Source organism: Suncus etruscus, chromosome 14 (assembly GCF_024139225.1).
Source record: "Suncus etruscus isolate mSunEtr1 chromosome 14, mSunEtr1.pri.cur, whole genome shotgun sequence".
Taxonomy (NCBI): Eukaryota; Metazoa; Chordata; class Mammalia; order Eulipotyphla; family Soricidae; genus Suncus; species Suncus etruscus.
Window position 1 is genome coordinate 30,780,653 of NC_064861.1, and position 15,848 is coordinate 30,796,500.

The 15,848-nt window shown below is 41.3% G+C and overlaps 1 protein-coding gene across 1 annotated transcript; it reads right to left on the minus strand.

Moving 5' to 3' along the window:
- Positions 1–1,921: 1,921 nt before the first annotated feature.
- On the minus strand, positions 1,922–12,413 carry CAMLG (calcium modulating ligand). The gene is made up of 4 exons (XM_049786782.1): positions 12,168–12,413; positions 8,719–9,179; positions 5,103–5,168; positions 1,922–2,374 (listed from the first exon to the last, which is right to left on the minus strand). Exons 1-4 carry the CDS (start codon positions 12,337–12,339, stop codon positions 2,183–2,185), a joined length of 891 nt encoding a protein of 296 aa, XP_049642739.1. The 5' UTR covers positions 12,340–12,413; the 3' UTR covers positions 1,922–2,182.
- Positions 12,414–15,848: the final 3,435 nt, after the last annotated feature.

Below are 15,848 nucleotides of genomic sequence, written 5' to 3' on the forward strand. Positions count from 1 at the left end.
GAGTAACCCAAGTGCAGCTGCGTGTGGCCCAAAGACCAAAAACCAAAAAAAAAAAAAACAAAAACCAAAAAAAAAAAAACCAATGTATATTACATATATATGTGTGTGTGTGTGTGTGTGTGTGTGTGTGTGTGTGTGTGTGTGTGTGTGTCCAAATGACAGATATTTTATAAAAATATACCCCAGATTTGGACATTTACTTCTGATTTTTTTGTTTAGTTTTGGGGTTAAACTTCCTGGTGGTACTCAAGTCTTACCCCCAGCACTGCTGAGGGATCAAATGTGGTACTGGGGATAAGCCGCTGTTCCTGGCCAACCTGGTATCAATCCTCAGCATCCCGTATGGTCCCCTAAGCCACACAAGGAGTGATCTCAAAGCACAGAGCATATCAAGTGTGGTGCAAAACAAAAAACAAAAATAAGGAATATGAGTGATTGAAGACAAGTGTGTTACCTAGGGGAAAACAAATCTCAGAATGCTTTCCAATCTTTTGATACTAGATTCATTATGGACTCAGAAAAATATAATTTTTTCTCTTTTTTTGCTTTTTGGATCACAACTGGTGGCGCTCAGGGGTTACTCCTTCTCTGCGCTTGGAAATTGCCCCTGCCAGGCTCGGGAGTTCATTTGAGATGCCAGGATTCAAACTGGTGTCCGTCATGTGTTGGCCACGTGCAAGGCAAGCCCTGCCGCTGTGCTATCACTCCGGCCCCAAAATATACAAAATTTTAAGTCAGAAGAACAGATTGAAGTTATAATACTTATTCTCCATTATTCTGGTTCAAAAGAAAATTACAAAAATCAAGAATTTTAGATTACTAAAAAAAGTATGTATGCTTTTAATATCACAAGTTAACCAAACGAGAGTATACCATACAAAATTCTATATGTAACACCAAAGATATAACACGTATGCTTCCTATTTAAGGAAAAACACCATCCAAATATGAGCGTTACCAAGTCATTTCAAACGATAACTATGTTACTCATCTTCACACCTCAGTAAATACTTCAAATCCCACAATTTATTGTTTATTCTATTATATTCTAGTTTGCTTATAGAACATACTTGTTAAAAATGGTTAACTAAAACATGAATATACCCAATTCTGTGTTTGGTAATTAGAAAATTACATAAATAAAACATAAGGGGTCAGAGCAATAGCTCTGCTGGTAGGGCATTTGCTTTGCACATGACCCACCGGGTTCGATTCCTAGCATCCCATATGGGGCCCCGAATCTTCCAGGAATGATTTCTAAGTTCAGAGCCAGGAGTAACCCCTGATCACTGTTGGGTATGGCCCAAAAACCAAAAATTAAAATAAAATAAAATAAAATAAATAAAGGGCTTGAGAGGTAGCTCAACAGGCTGATGTGTATGCTTTCCCTTGCAAGGAGGCCCCCGTTTAATACCCAGCTCCTTATGGTCCTGCAAGCACCTTCAGAAGAGACCCCTCATCAAGATGCCAAGAATAGCCTCTGAGCACTGTCAAGTGTGGTTCTAAAACAAATATAAATAAATAAAAATTTCAATACAGATTCACTCATTTCACATATCTGAATATTAATCACATCTTCATTAAATACTTCAACTAGAGTAAGTTAAGACAAGAAAACAAAATTGGCTATCTTATCAGCCCTTGTAAGTCAGTTTATGCTGACTTGTTATATTAAACTATTTCTTTCCTTTTCAGATGGCTCAATTTCTCAGCATAAAACAACACAAATGCAAGATGCAGTCTTTGATGTCTGAGACCAGGCTCATGTGCTCTCCTCAAACGTACAAGTTCAGCCCCTAAAGAATTACAAATCTAAATATGAAAGGTATAGTCTAGGGGTTTTAATTAAACAAGAAATTATTATAAGGGCACTGGTTTTCCATTCTTCACATTAAGGTCAATACAGATCAATCCTTCTAAATCAAAGAACCTGCCATTTTATTATTAATCACAGAGTTTTACAACTTCTAATAAGTAAAGGTGTGAATATGAAGGTGTAAACCGATTTGCCTCCTGTAGAGACACGTCAGTAAAGATTGTTTTTTTTTTTTTAATGGGTTTCTTCTGTTGCTTTATTTTTGGCAGTGCCAGGGATGAAGCCCAGGGTCTCACAGATGCAAGACAAATGTTCCACATTGAGCCAAATCCATGCCCAGTTAGCTTCTTCTGACTTCTGCAGGCTTCAAGGTACTTCTGAGCCCCAATAATCAAGCAGTTCATGACAAAAGATAAAAGTGAAAAAGTAGACACAGAGATCTGTGAAAACTTCGCCCATTTTGCTATAAGTATCCATTGAACGATTGATCACTTCAGCAGGAATTCCAGATAAGAGAAGTGCAGCTGTGAGTACTGTTGTCTTTATCTTCTTTTCCCCCTGTATAAAAGAAAGATTCAAATAAGTCTCACAACTTTCAGACTAAGCCAACTCTATTAAAAACTTTATCAGTACTGCTATGTTTGCCTGATATCAAAACTGTTAGTGAAGTGTCAAAACTTCAATCTATAGCAAAAATGTTGAATGTTATTATACAGTAAGTAAAGCAACAAGATGCTGGGCAATAGAGAACAATACCATTCTTGTTACAGAGGGTTCAAAGAAGGATGGAGAGATGGTACAGGGAATAAGGTTTCTGCCTCATAATTGGTCAACGCTGATTCAATTCTCCGTACTCATATAAACAGTTCCGAGCATAACCAACAAAAAGAGTTATTCCTGAGCACAGAGCTGATGGGCAAAAAAGACTGAATTTTTATTGGTTTGATCAAATTCAGTTAAATGGCCCAAAAATTGAAGAAATACAAACAGTTGGACTGGAGAAATAGTACAGGAATTAAGGAACTTGCTTTATATATAAAAAGCCTTATTTAAAATTACTTAAGGGGGGGCGGAGAGATAGCATGGAGGTAAGGCATTTGCCTTTCATGCAGAAGGTCATCAGTTCAAATCCCGCTGTCCCATAAGGTCCCCGTGCCTGCCAGGAGCAATTTCTGAGCCTGGAGCCAGAAATAACCCCGGAGCACTGCCGGGTGTGACCCAAAAGAAAAACCACAAAAAAAAATTTTTTACTTAAGGGGCCAGAGAGATAGCATGGAGGTAGGCGTTTGCCTTGCAAGCAGGATGGTGGTTTAAATCCCGGCATTCCAGATGGTCCCCCGAGCCTGCCAGGAGCGATTTCTGAGCGTACAGCCAGGAGTAACCCCTGAACGCTGCTGAGTGTGACCCAAAAACCAAAAAAAAAAAAAAATTTACTTAAGAAAAATAAATTACTTACGGATGAAAAAAAGCCTAAATACGTGCATGTACACACACATATACTCCTAAGAAAGTGCTTTGTTGGGGCCAGAGTGGTGGCGCAGTGGTGAGGCATTTGCCTTACATGTGCTAACCGCAGACAGACCATGGTTCGATCCCCCAGCGTCCCAGATGGCCCCCCAAGCCAGGAGTGATTTCTGAGTGCATAGCCAGGAGTCACCCCTGAGTGTCACCAGGTGTGGCTCAAAAACCAAAAACAAAAAAAAAAAATAAAAAATAAAAGAAAGTTCTTGACTGCTTTCATTATAACCTAAAATTGGAAACCACAAATATAGCCATCAACAGGAAATTAAATAAACAAATAAATATATTCCTACAATGGGATGTTATTTGGCAGGAAAAAGAGAAATGTGCTTCTCTTACATTCAACAATGAGAATACATCTTAAAATAGTAAGTAGGGATATAGCCTCCACCTTGCAGATTCTGCCCATCTCAACCTAAGTTGCAAGGCCCAACCACTGTGCTATTGCTTCAACCTCTACTTGCTTAAATTCTTTAAAACAGTAATAGTACAGCAAATAAGGTGCTTGCTTTGCAAGCCAACCAACCTGAGTTCAATCCCTGACATCCCCTCTGGTCCACTGAGAACAGATGGTTCCTGAATGTAGAGCCAGGAGCAACCCTTAAACATGGATAGATGTGACCCAAAACCAAAACCAAAATAAAAAAATAAAATGATACACTAAGGGGCTGGAGCAATAGCGGAGTGGTAGGGAATTTGCTTTGCATAGAGCCAACCCCAGACCAAAAACCAAAATTAATTAATTAATTAGTTAATTAATTAATTAAAGGTACACTAAAGATTTGAGCAGTACATTGCCAAATTCTTTTTTTTTTTTTTTTTTTTTGTGGTTTTTGGGTCACACCCGGCAGAGCTCAGGAGTTATTCCTGGCTCCAGGCTCAGAAATTGCTCCTGGCAGGCACAGGGGACCATATGGGACACCGGGATTTGAACTGATGACCTCCTGCATGAAAGGCAAACGCCTTACCTCCATGCTATCTCTCCGGCCCCACATTGCCAAATTCTATCTTAAAAAAAAATAAAGAACCGTAAACATGACTTGTAGTTACTGTCATTTAAGCTAAACTGTGTATAAACATACTTATGCCAACATCTACACTGTACTATGATGTGATTAAACAAGCAGCTCTGAAAAGATATAGAAATAGATACAAGGGGCTGGAGCAATAGTACAGCTGTAAGGTGTTTTCCTTGCATGTGGCCAACCTGGGAAGGACCTGAGTTCGATCCCGGCATTCCATATGGTTCCACCTAGCCTTCCTGGGATGTTTTCTGACTGCAAAGCTAGGAGTAACCCCTGAGCACCATCAAGTGTGGCCAAAAATAAATAAAAAGAAACAAATGTGCCATAATGTCAGATTGCCATAAAAAAAAGTTTCTCATTATTGAATTTCTGAACTGACTCACTACAAACAGAAACAAGTACTGTAAATATTAGTAACAGTAGGCCAAGCATGCTTTGATAAGCATCAATTCAGACCACTATTGACCAGATAAAGTAATAGTACAACAGGTAGGGCTTTTGCCATATATAAAGTCAACATAGGTTCAATACCCAGCACCTAATATGCATGCCCTGAGTACCATCAGGAATGATTGTTGAGTACAAAGCCAGGAGTAAGCCTTGAGCACCAGCAGGTATAACCCAAAAACAAAACAATACCAGATCACAAATGCCACTAATTATTTTAAATTTCTTAAAACAATCTAGTTGTTAATTAACCTATATTAATATATCACCATAACAATAAAAATTCAATTTACCTTGGGAAAATATTTGTATAGTCCCATGTAGGCAAGTTGTAAAGTAAGAAATGGCGCAAAGATGGACTGTAGAGATAAAAAGTAAAATTACATATGCACGATATAATCATTCAGATCACAATAAATCAAGCTAACAGCAGCTAAAAAGTTGAAATTATAAAATTCCAAGCACAAAGTTGCATTATTTAACTTTAGTGGCTGAAGTAGAACAATAAATAAAATATTCTAATTAAAAGTCTTATTTCCCACACTAACTCACATTTATAGTTATTTTTTTGAATCATACCCAATGGTACATGGGTGAAGAGGGTATCATTCTTGCAAGTCGTACTCAACAGACCATGCACTGGCAAGAATCAAATCCAGGGGCCGGAGCGGTGGCACAGTGGTAAGGCGTCTGCCTTGCTCGCGCTAGACTAGGATGGACCACGGTTCGATCTCCCAACACCTGTATGGTCCCCCAAGCCAGGAACAATTTCTGAGCGCACAGCCAGGAGTAACCCCTTAGGATCACCGGGTGTGGCCGAAAAACAAACAAACAAAAAAGATACAACATAAAACAAAACAACCATAAAGAAATAAAAAGTATTTTAAATTTAGAGTACTCAATTGTACAAAAATGCCTGATTTATTTTTTATAAGGGATAAATAGGATAAGGCAGTGGTAGGCAACCTGTGGCTTGCGAGCCACATGTGGCTCTTTACACTTTTAATTTGGCTCTTCTGTGTGCCGGCTGGCCGCTCCAAGAGTCAGGATTCTGCTCCTAGCCTGTCAGTGCGCGCCCTGTGTGGCTCTCAAAATAAATTTCAATCATGGTTTTGGTGAGATTTGGCTCAGTTGAAAAAAAAGGTTGCCGACCATTTGGGATAGGGTGTTTGTCTTGCAGGTTCAATCGTCATTATCCCATAGTCCCCTAAATCTGCAAAAAGATTTCTGAGTGCACAGCCAGGAGTAATAACTAGGCACAGACAGGTGTGGCCCCAAAACCAAACCAAACAAACAACAAAAAATGACACAGATTTAAAGGCAAAAAAGCAGATTTTGACAGGAGGGAGAAGTTACACATCTCAGTAAATGCTGTAAACTATGATATTATACATCAGAAAAACAAAATCAAATCTTTCGACTTCCTCTTTGGAATCATTGTATAGGGGCCTGTAGATATATCACAGGGCTTGGGCACTTGATTTTCATATAGCTGACTGTGGCTCAATCCCTCATACTCTATAGATGGTTCCTCAGGACTAATCCTAAAGCATCATGTGTGTGGTCCAATCCCCCATATATACATAAAATACATACAAATGTTTTATAAGTATTTTTGCTTAATATTAACCTTAATTGTCATCATTTTTTGTGCCTGGTACATGGTAGATATTAATTTTACTTTTATTTTAGCCCTCCCCCTTAATTTTAGTTTTTGAGGGGGCACCGTACCCATGCTCAAAAATGCAAGGCAAGGGGGCCGGAGCAGAGGCACAAGCAAGCGGTAGGGCATTTGCCTTGCACGCGCTAACTTAGGACGGACAGCAGTTCAATCCTCCAGTGTCCCATTTGGTCCCCCAAGCCTAGGAGTGATTTCTGAGGACATAACCAGGAGTAACCTCTGAGCATCACTTGATATAGCCCAAAAACCAAAAAAAAAAAAAAAAAAAGATGCAAGACAAGCGTCCAACTGTTATACTATCAGTCTGGCCCTGGAGTGTAAGCTCAGCATGCGTGAGACCCTGGCCCCCAAGCATGGGAGTACCATCTGTACATAGATGCATCTGGCTCAAAACCAAGACAGGAAAAATATCTACTGAATGAAAATACTTCAAAGAACCAGACAGTGAAATATTATGAATGATAAAAATGGATTGTCATAAGAATACATTATAAAGTAGCAAAATGTTTCTGAACCAAAAAAACATTCAACATGTATAAAAAATAAAAATAAAAATAAGGGGGCCGGCGAGATGGTGCTAGAGGTAAGGTGTCTGCCTTGCAAGCACTAGCCAAGGAAGAACCACAGTTCAATACCCCGGTGTCCCATATGGTCTCCCCCAAACCAGGGGCAATTTCTGAGCGCTTAGCCAGGAGTAACCCCTGAGCATCAAACGGGTGTGGCCAAAAACACCAAATAAATAAATAAATAAATAAAAATAAAAATAATAAAAATAAGGAGCCAGAGAGATAGCATGGAGGTAAGGCATTTGACTTTCATGCAGAAGGTCACTGGTTTGAATCCAAGCATCCCATATGGTCCCTCAAGCCTGCCAGGTGCGATTTCTGAGCCTCGAGCCAGGAATATCCCCTGAGCACTGCCGAGTGTGACCCAAAATCAAAAAAATAAAAATATAAAAATAGGGGCCGGAGAAATGGCATGGAAGTAAGGTGTTTGCCTTGCATGCAGAAGGCCGGTGGTTCGAATCCCGGCATCCCATATGGTCCCCCGAGCCTGCCAGGAGCCATTTCTGAGCCTCGAGCCAGGAGTAACCCCTGAGCACTGCCGGGTGTGACCCCCCCCAAAAATAAATAAAATTTAAAAATAAATAAATTTAACATGCTAAGGAATACAGTGCATTTTAGTATTTTGAGCTCTGAAAAATACTCCTTATAATTAATGTGACATATAAATTTATATATATATAAAATAATATAATATAATATACATATTAAGTGCACTTTACAACTAGGGTTTTGGAATGAAAAATTTAATCCCAACAGTCAGAAACATTAGACCCTAGGCAAAAACATAATTTAACCTCCCTGTGTTTTCACTCCCTCATCCATAAAACACAGGTTTAAGTTATATCTACCATAGGGTAAGAATTAAATGAATCTCCAGAGAGATACTATAATGGGTAAGGCATTTTCCTTGTATGCAGCCAACCATATTTGATTCCCAGAATCCCACTGGGTTGCCAGAGCACTGTCAGGAAGTCATCTCTGAGTGCTGAGTCAGGAGTAAACCTTAAGTAGAACCAGGTGCAACCAAAAAAAAAACAAAAAAGGGGAAAATAATTAATCAATATTAATGTAATCAATGTAAATAACTTAGAATAGCATTTAGCACATAGGAAGATTAACAATCATTAATTCTGATTTATTTTGGAGGTGGAAGTAAAATTGTCTTATTGAGGGAGGATACTCCTTCTAAGGAGAATGTAAGGTTCTTGAGAGACCAAAAGTAAATGTTTGATTATAAAAATGAAGGGTGGGGCCCGGAGAGATAGCACAGCGGCGTTTGCCTTGCAAGCAGCTGATCCAGGACCAAAGGTGGTTGGTTCGAATCCCGGTGTCCCATATGGTCCCCTGTGCCTGCCAGGAGCTATTTCTGAGCAGCCAGGAGTAACCCCTGAGCACTGCCGGGTGTGGCCCAAAAACCAAAAAAAAAAAAAAAAAAAAAAAAAAAAAAAAACAAAGGGTGGAAAAAACAGGTGACCCCAGAACAGAGTATCGCTCAGGTTCTATAGTTATACCACCTTGTTATATGTAACTAAGGTAAATTCATAATACATTGCCATATGGTCATGGGAATTTGGCAAATATTAAATTATCACTGGCAGTAAATCCTATGGATTCATAGTGCTCCTTATTAAAACCATTTGCTGCATCCATTATGCTTCTTACCAAATATTTGCAAACAAAGGCTCTGACTCCGAGGGCAAGCAGCACACATCCCACCAATCTAAATATTCTAAAAGAGTCAAATTCTTCGGATGCATTTCCATCCTCTGGATTGGGTTTTTCACTAATCAGCTGTTTTCTCAGCTTCATCGCTTCCTCAAATCTGGAGAGATACTGTTCCAGGCCATGGCGAGAACCCCTCTGGGTGGTGTCTGCGGTCAGGTCCCTTCGGCTGCGCTGCCGGAGCTCCAGGCTGAGATCATTACTGCACTCTGGAGGCTTCATCAAAGAATCCAACGGATCTCCCAGGGCAGTTGCCATCACCTCAGCTACTCCGCTCTGCTGCTCGGGTGTGCCAGTGTTCACCGAATCACCCAGCACTACCCGCTTCGAAACTGAAGGAATGTTGAGGGAGCTGAGTTTATCACTGTCATGTGGCTTTGAGTTTATTTGACTTTCTTCTTCTGAGAAAAGAAATTTAGAAGTCGTATTGAATTGCACAGTCAAACCTTTCATATTAACAGCTACAGCTAGTACTCTTCTGTATCAAAAAACTGACTATTTAAGGTACATATGCTGCCCAGGCTGCCCGAGTACAAGTCGCCAGCATCTCCCCTCCTGAGAAGTGGACTTTTGTACTTTAACTAGCAATGAGATATGTACTAGGGCTCTCCCTGCCTCTGGAAAAGCCCACACTCTTTCTTGAGCATGTTATTCTTTCTGTCCTTCTACCTTCCATTCCTCAAAATCTATAAGTACAACTTGTTTTTACTTAGAAAAAGAAAACAACAGCAACAACAAAAAAGAGGCCAGAGCAAATAGTACAGTGGGTAGGGCGTTTGCCAAGCTCATGCCAACAAATGTAGATTCTAGGCATTCCCCAGTCTGCCATGAGTTATCACTGTAAGGGGAGGCCCAAGAGTCAAAAAAAAAAGGGGGGGGGACGCGGAGCGGTGGCACAAGTTGTAAGTTTGCAAGTGCTAGCCTAGGATGGACCACAGTTCCATCCCCCAGCATACCATCTGGTCCCCCCAAGCCAGGAGTGATTTCTGAGCGCATAGTCAGGAGTAACCCCTGAGCGTCAATGGGTGTGGCCCAAAAACCAAAACAACAACAACAACAAATATGTGAAAATAAATTTGTGAAAATTTAAAAAAAAGTCAAAAAAAACCTGACTAAGCAAAATATGAACTGGTTCCTTTCCCTACACCTTCAAAATATACTACCCAAAAAGAACACTGCAGATGTTACAATGCAAACTTCTGGAGCCAAAGGTAATATTTGTAAACAAAAGGAAGTATGTAGCAAGTTTCCCCAAATAATCTATCCAGAGGTGTGAATGTATTGCCTGCTCTCATTTTACTTCACTAAAAATATTAAATTATTAAACCCTTTTAAAAATCTATTTTAATATCAGATTACTGCAGGCAGAATCACATCAGCATAAGGGTGTGGCATACACAAGTGCTGCAGTTTATGCAATCCTCTATTAGATGGGGAGTCATTAATTGTAACAGAAAGTGGAGTAAGCAGCTTTAAAATGCTGTTTTGATTTAAAAGCTAACTAGAGAGGCTGGAGAGAAAATAAAGCAGGTAAAGTGCTTGCCTTGCATCTAGCCATCAAAGGTCCTATCCATGGCACTACATAATGTTTCCTGAGCACTGACAAGAGTAATCAATGAATACATGAACAGAAGTAAGCCCTTAACACCACTAGGTGTGGGCCCAAAACAAAAAAAAAAAGCAAACCAAAAAACTCTTTAAAGGGGCTGAAGAGATAGCATGGAGGTAAGGCATTTGCTTGCATGCAGAGAACGGTTGTTCGAATCCGGGCATCTCAGATGGTCCCCGGAGCCAGCCAGGAGCAATTTCTAAGCGTAGAGCCAGGAGTAACCCCTGAGTGCTGCCGGATGTAACCCAAAAATTAAAACAACAATAAAACAAACAAAAACAAAACAAAAAACACCTTTAAAGGCAACAGTTTCTAAGACCAGAGCAAAAACACAGCAGGTAGGGAGTTTGCCTTGCACTGGACGAACCCGGGTTCGATTCCCAGCATCCCATGGTCCCCCATCCTGCCAGAAGCAATATTTGAACACAGTCAGGAGTAATCCCTGAGCACCACTGGGTGTGACCCAAAAACCAAAATAAAATTAAAAAAAAAATAGACACCAGTTTCCAACGAAAAAGAACAAAGCAGAATGTCTCCAAAAAATGACTTTTGAGAAAGAATAAACATACTGGGGCCGGCCATAGTATAACAAATAAAGTGTTTGCCTTGCAGGCAGCCTATATGGATTCAATCCTAGGTAACCCATTTGGTTGCACGAGCACCACCAGCAGTGATCATCACTGAGTGCAAAGTCAGGAGTAAAACCTGAGCACTGCTGGGTGTGCCTGCTCTGCCTCCAAAACCAATAAGCATCCTGTTTTAATCATTATAAGAAAAAATATCTATGCTGCCCCTGGTGAGACATGGGAGGGATCATATGTTGTGCAGGGGACCTAAAGAGTCCGTTTTTGTTTTAGGCAAGTGTCTTATTCACTGTACCATCTTGGTCCAAGAAATGTGTCTTTTAACTATTGTTTAAGGATTTAAAATAATGCTTACCTAATAGTCCCAATTTGCAAATCTGTGGCCTTACTAAGTAGTTTGGAGATATAGATCTAAGTCATACAGTATAAAATGCACAGAAATCTAAGAAACTTGCACCCAGTGACTGAAGACAATATTCCATGTAAACTCAGGAGACACCGGCACAATACTAAAGCTGCTCAATAAACCCACCAAAAAAAAAAAAAAAAGAAAAAGAAAGAAATTCATTATGCATGTGCCAGAGGAAGAAACGAGGTCCTTCTTTTTGAGTTAAATGCAGTTCCTGACACCAATCTCATCCAAATGGAACTTAGGTATGTCCCACTTGTCGGCTCTATACAGAAAATCTGGTCCTATTCTTTCTGCCAGAGGCAACTGACTCCAGACACTAGATAGAAAGATAAGAAGGCCTGAGGCAAGCAAGAAGCCAGAACTAGGGGCAGTTTAATAATAATAATAATAAACACAAAGGTATGTGAGTGATGGTTTCAGCAAGAGGAGGAAGACAAGAGGGAATGTAGTGGCGATAGGAAAGCGTCCAAAAAGAAAAGAAATCACTCTTCCAGGAGGAGCACAAAAGGGAGGACCTGCAGGAGAGACAAGGAGGTGGGGAGACGAGGAGGCAAATGGAGCATCGCAGAGAGATCCAGGAACAGGAGTAGGAGTAAAATAAATAAATAAATAAATATATCAATAAATAACAGGAAGAAGCACCCGGGAAAGCCCAGGGCTGCCCCCAGGGAAGGTCAGGGCTTGCAAGGGACCCACTAGGCCAGTGGAGAGGAGAGGGCAAGGAGGCATGAGGCTGCAGATTGACAGCGGCCCGGGAGGAAGGGGAAGCCGAGGCGCTGCTCACCCACGCCGCCCCCGGGCCTATGGAAGCCCATGATGCGGTTGATGCGCTGCTCCGAGTTCAGGAGCAGCTTCCTCCGCCGCAGCTCGGCTCGACGCTGGGAAGCCGACAGACCCGAGCCTGTCGGGGCCCCGGCTCGGTCCCCGCCGTCGGTAGAGACGGCCATCGAGTCCATCGCCTCCGCAGGCCCGCAAGGACTGGCGCCGGATGGGCCGCTGACTCGCCGCTCGGCCGCCGGACTCGAGTGGCCTCTCCGCCCCTAAACCCACCCACTAAGCCAGCCCGGCCGGAGACGCGGCGTGAGCATGCGCAAGACGGAGCCTGGAGTGAAGCTGGCGCCGCCATCTTGCGTGAGGGCAGCCCCAGGTGGCTCTCGTCGCCAGGTAGCTCCCTGCTCCTTTCCCCCTGCGGCTGGACCCCGTTACTGTATATTCGAGGTGAAGAACAGTGAGCATCCGGTCTGGCCTGCTCAAGGGAGAGGAGGGAGAACGGAGCCTAGATGTGGTGCCAGGAAGCAAAATGGAAGCCCTAGAAGCTGTTCCATGCTGTAAGACGTAACTCTTTTGCGACACTAGGGAATTTAAGGATTTCAAATAATGCTTACCTAGTAGTGCCAATTTGCAAATCTGTGGCCTTTCTAAGTAGCTTGGAGATATAGATCTAAGTCATGCAGTATAAAATGCACAGAAATCTAAAAAACTCGCACCCAGTGACTAAAGACAATATTCCAGGCAAACGTTTGTGACTTGTTCTTGATGATGCCTGGTGGGTTTTTGTGTGTGTTTTCATGATTTCCAGATACAACTCTGGTTTTGTTACAGGTTTTGCTTGCTTCCTTAAAAAAATCTCCCAACGTATTCTTTGTGCATTCTATTTAAATCACTACCTCCCTCTCCTAATCATTTTTTGAATCTGCTTCATAATTGGGATGATGCCAGGCCTCATAACCATCTGCCATGATAAATGTATTTATTTTGTTTTTTGTTTGTTTGTTTGTTTGGTCGGTCGGTCGGTCGGTCGGTCGGTTGGTTGGTTGGTTGGTTTGGCGGCGCTCAGGGGTTACTCCTGGCTCTGCTCTCAGAAATTGCTCCTGGCAGGCTCAGGGGATCATAGGAGATGCTGGGGATCAAACCTTGTGCGGCCCAGGTCGACCTTTGCAAGGCAAACGCCTTACCGCTGTGCTATATCATAGCTCCAGCCCCTATTTATTTTGTTGAATGATAAGTAACGTACTGAGGTTGGTGTGAGGTTGGTACTGGAGTTCAGTGAGCTGGGTGCTTCCCCTCCATGCATCCAACAGGGTTCGGTCCTCTGAGATCACTAGGAGTGAGCCCTGAATTTCGTGGGGCGTGGCCCATTCCCTCACCATACAGCAATAATGGTACTTAATTTTATTTTTATCTGTTTTTGTTTTGGGGCCACACCTGGCATTGCTCAGGGTTTACTCCTGACTGCACTCAGGAATTATACTTTGCAGTGCTGGGGGACCATATGGAATGTCTGAGATGGAACCCTGGTAGGCCACGTGCCCGGGTCCACAGCACAAAATGTATTTTATTTTAAATAAATAAGTATAATTATAGTGCACTCAGCTAACCCAGATTTTATCTTGGGCATCACAGATGGTTCCTTTAACCCCATCAGACGTTATCCCTGAGTACTACCTGGCATTTATTATAAATACTAAACAATCTCAGCAATAGTCTAGTAGGTAGGGCACTTCCCTTGCAAGCAGCTGATCCAGATTAGATCTCCAGCATCTCAAGTGGTCCCTGAACACTGTCAGGAGGACTTCTGGAGTGCTGAGCCAAAAATAATCCTCGAGTATTTCTGGATGTGGCCTAAAAACTAAGTAAATATGCCATAAACAAAATATATTCAATGTATGACTATTAGGAAAAATGGCTCAGGAATCAATTCTAGCAGGGGTGGGAGGCCTATTTGTGATGTCAGTGATCAAACGCTGTTGAGTGATGCTATTTACCCACTGGGAAATCTTCCCAGCCTCACAATGTAAAAAAAAAATTTTTTTTTTTTTGGTTTTTGGGCCACACCCTGTGACACTCAGGGGTTACTCCTGGCTATGCGCTCAGAAGTTGCTCCTGGCTTCTTGGGGGACCATATGGGACGCCGGGGGATCGAACCGCGTCCGTCCTAGGCTAGCGCAGGCAAGGCAGGCACCTTACCTCCAGCGCCACCGCCCGGCCCCATGTAAAAAAATTTAAAGACAGTCTGTTGTGATACGATTTCATGGAAAAGGCAGAAGAGATACCTCTATAGAGACAGGCAAATATAAGTGGGATTTATAGTTTAGGAGGTTCATTCAATGAGTGTGAGATTGCTAGAAGATCCAGGGTTTCTTGTTGGGGTGAATAAAATGTTCTAAAAATAGAAGAGAGCCAGAGCAATAGCACAATAGGTAGGGTGTTTTTGCCTTGCACGCAGCTGACCTGAGTTCAATCCCCAGCATTCCATATGGTCCCCCCTGAGCCTGCCAGGAGTGATTTCTAATCGCAGAGCCAGTAATAATCTTTAGGTGTGGCCCTTAAGACAGAAACTTTTTTTTTTTTTTTTTGGTTTTTGGGTCACACCCGGCAGCACTCAAGGGTTACTCCTGGCTCTATGCTCAGAAGTCGCTCCTGGCAGGCTCAGGGGACCATATGGGATGCCGGGATTTGAACTACCGACTTTCTGCATGCCAGGCAAATGCTTTACCTCCATGCTATCTCTCCGGCCCCAAGCCAAAAAAATTTTAAATAAATAAAAATAGAATAAGCCAAAAAATCCTGGCCAAGAAAATAGTGTTTACGACTTCCCACACATCAATTTGTTAACTTTTATTCTTATTGTTTTGATTTTTGGGCCACATTTAGTGGTGGGTGATCAGGGACAACTTTTGATGAATCTCAGGAAAGGTTTTGGGATGCTGGAGATCATCATGTGCAAGGCAAGAGTCCTTCCTAACTGCACTACTCTCTCGACATTCCTTTCAAACTAACATGGAATTGAAAGTTTCCACTGACTTAACATGGATATATAACAATTACTATAGTAATTGGAAACTATTTAGATCACTTTAAATAGTTACAATGTGTAAGCTCTTTCAATCAACTTTATTGAATAGCCAAATGGATAAGTTAGCACAGTTCCAAAGATTATTTGCATGGGCTACAAATGACATTTTTTAAAACAGGAATAAAACAGTGAAAATTACAAACTATAAAAAGGAAGACAAACTTTGCATCCCACCTTTTCCAAAGAAGAGATAGAATACAACACATTGAAGATCGATACATACTTGAATTTCAGAACAGAATTTAATGTTACAATATTATACACTACTTTACAAAATTAAAATTTCTACATACGGATGATATTTGCAATAGATAACAAAATCTTGAAATCACATTTGGTGGTCCCCTAAATAAAAGCTGTTATGCATCTCTGATTAGAAGAAATTTTATTCTAATTATTGTAAAATAGTCTTCGATGTAATACATGTAATGAAATTAAAATAATAAAATATATGCAAAGTAAATGGTACTGCTTGAGTGAATATGAATGTCAGACTTACAGAAATGTTATCTTAAAAATTCTAGAAATTAGAAAAATATAGTAATTTTTATGGTAGAACTGCCATGCTCAGATTTAAATACCAAGATTGCCCTTGTCACTTTAGTAATT

Excerpts from the sequence above, each read along its gene's own strand:
- CAMLG (XM_049786782.1), bottom strand. The coding sequence starts at position 12,339 with ATGGACTCGATGGCCGTCTCTACCGACGGCGGGGACCGAGCCGGGGCC. Across the intron at positions 9,180-12,167 it reads TAGGCCCGGGGGCGGCGTGG|AAGAAGAAAGTCAAATAAAC; the intron begins GTGAGCAGCGCC and ends TTCTTTTCTCAG. Across the intron at positions 5,169-8,718 it reads CCTTTGTTTGCAAATATTTG|TCCATCTTTGCGCCATTTCT; the intron begins GTAAGAAGCATA and ends TTATCTCTACAG.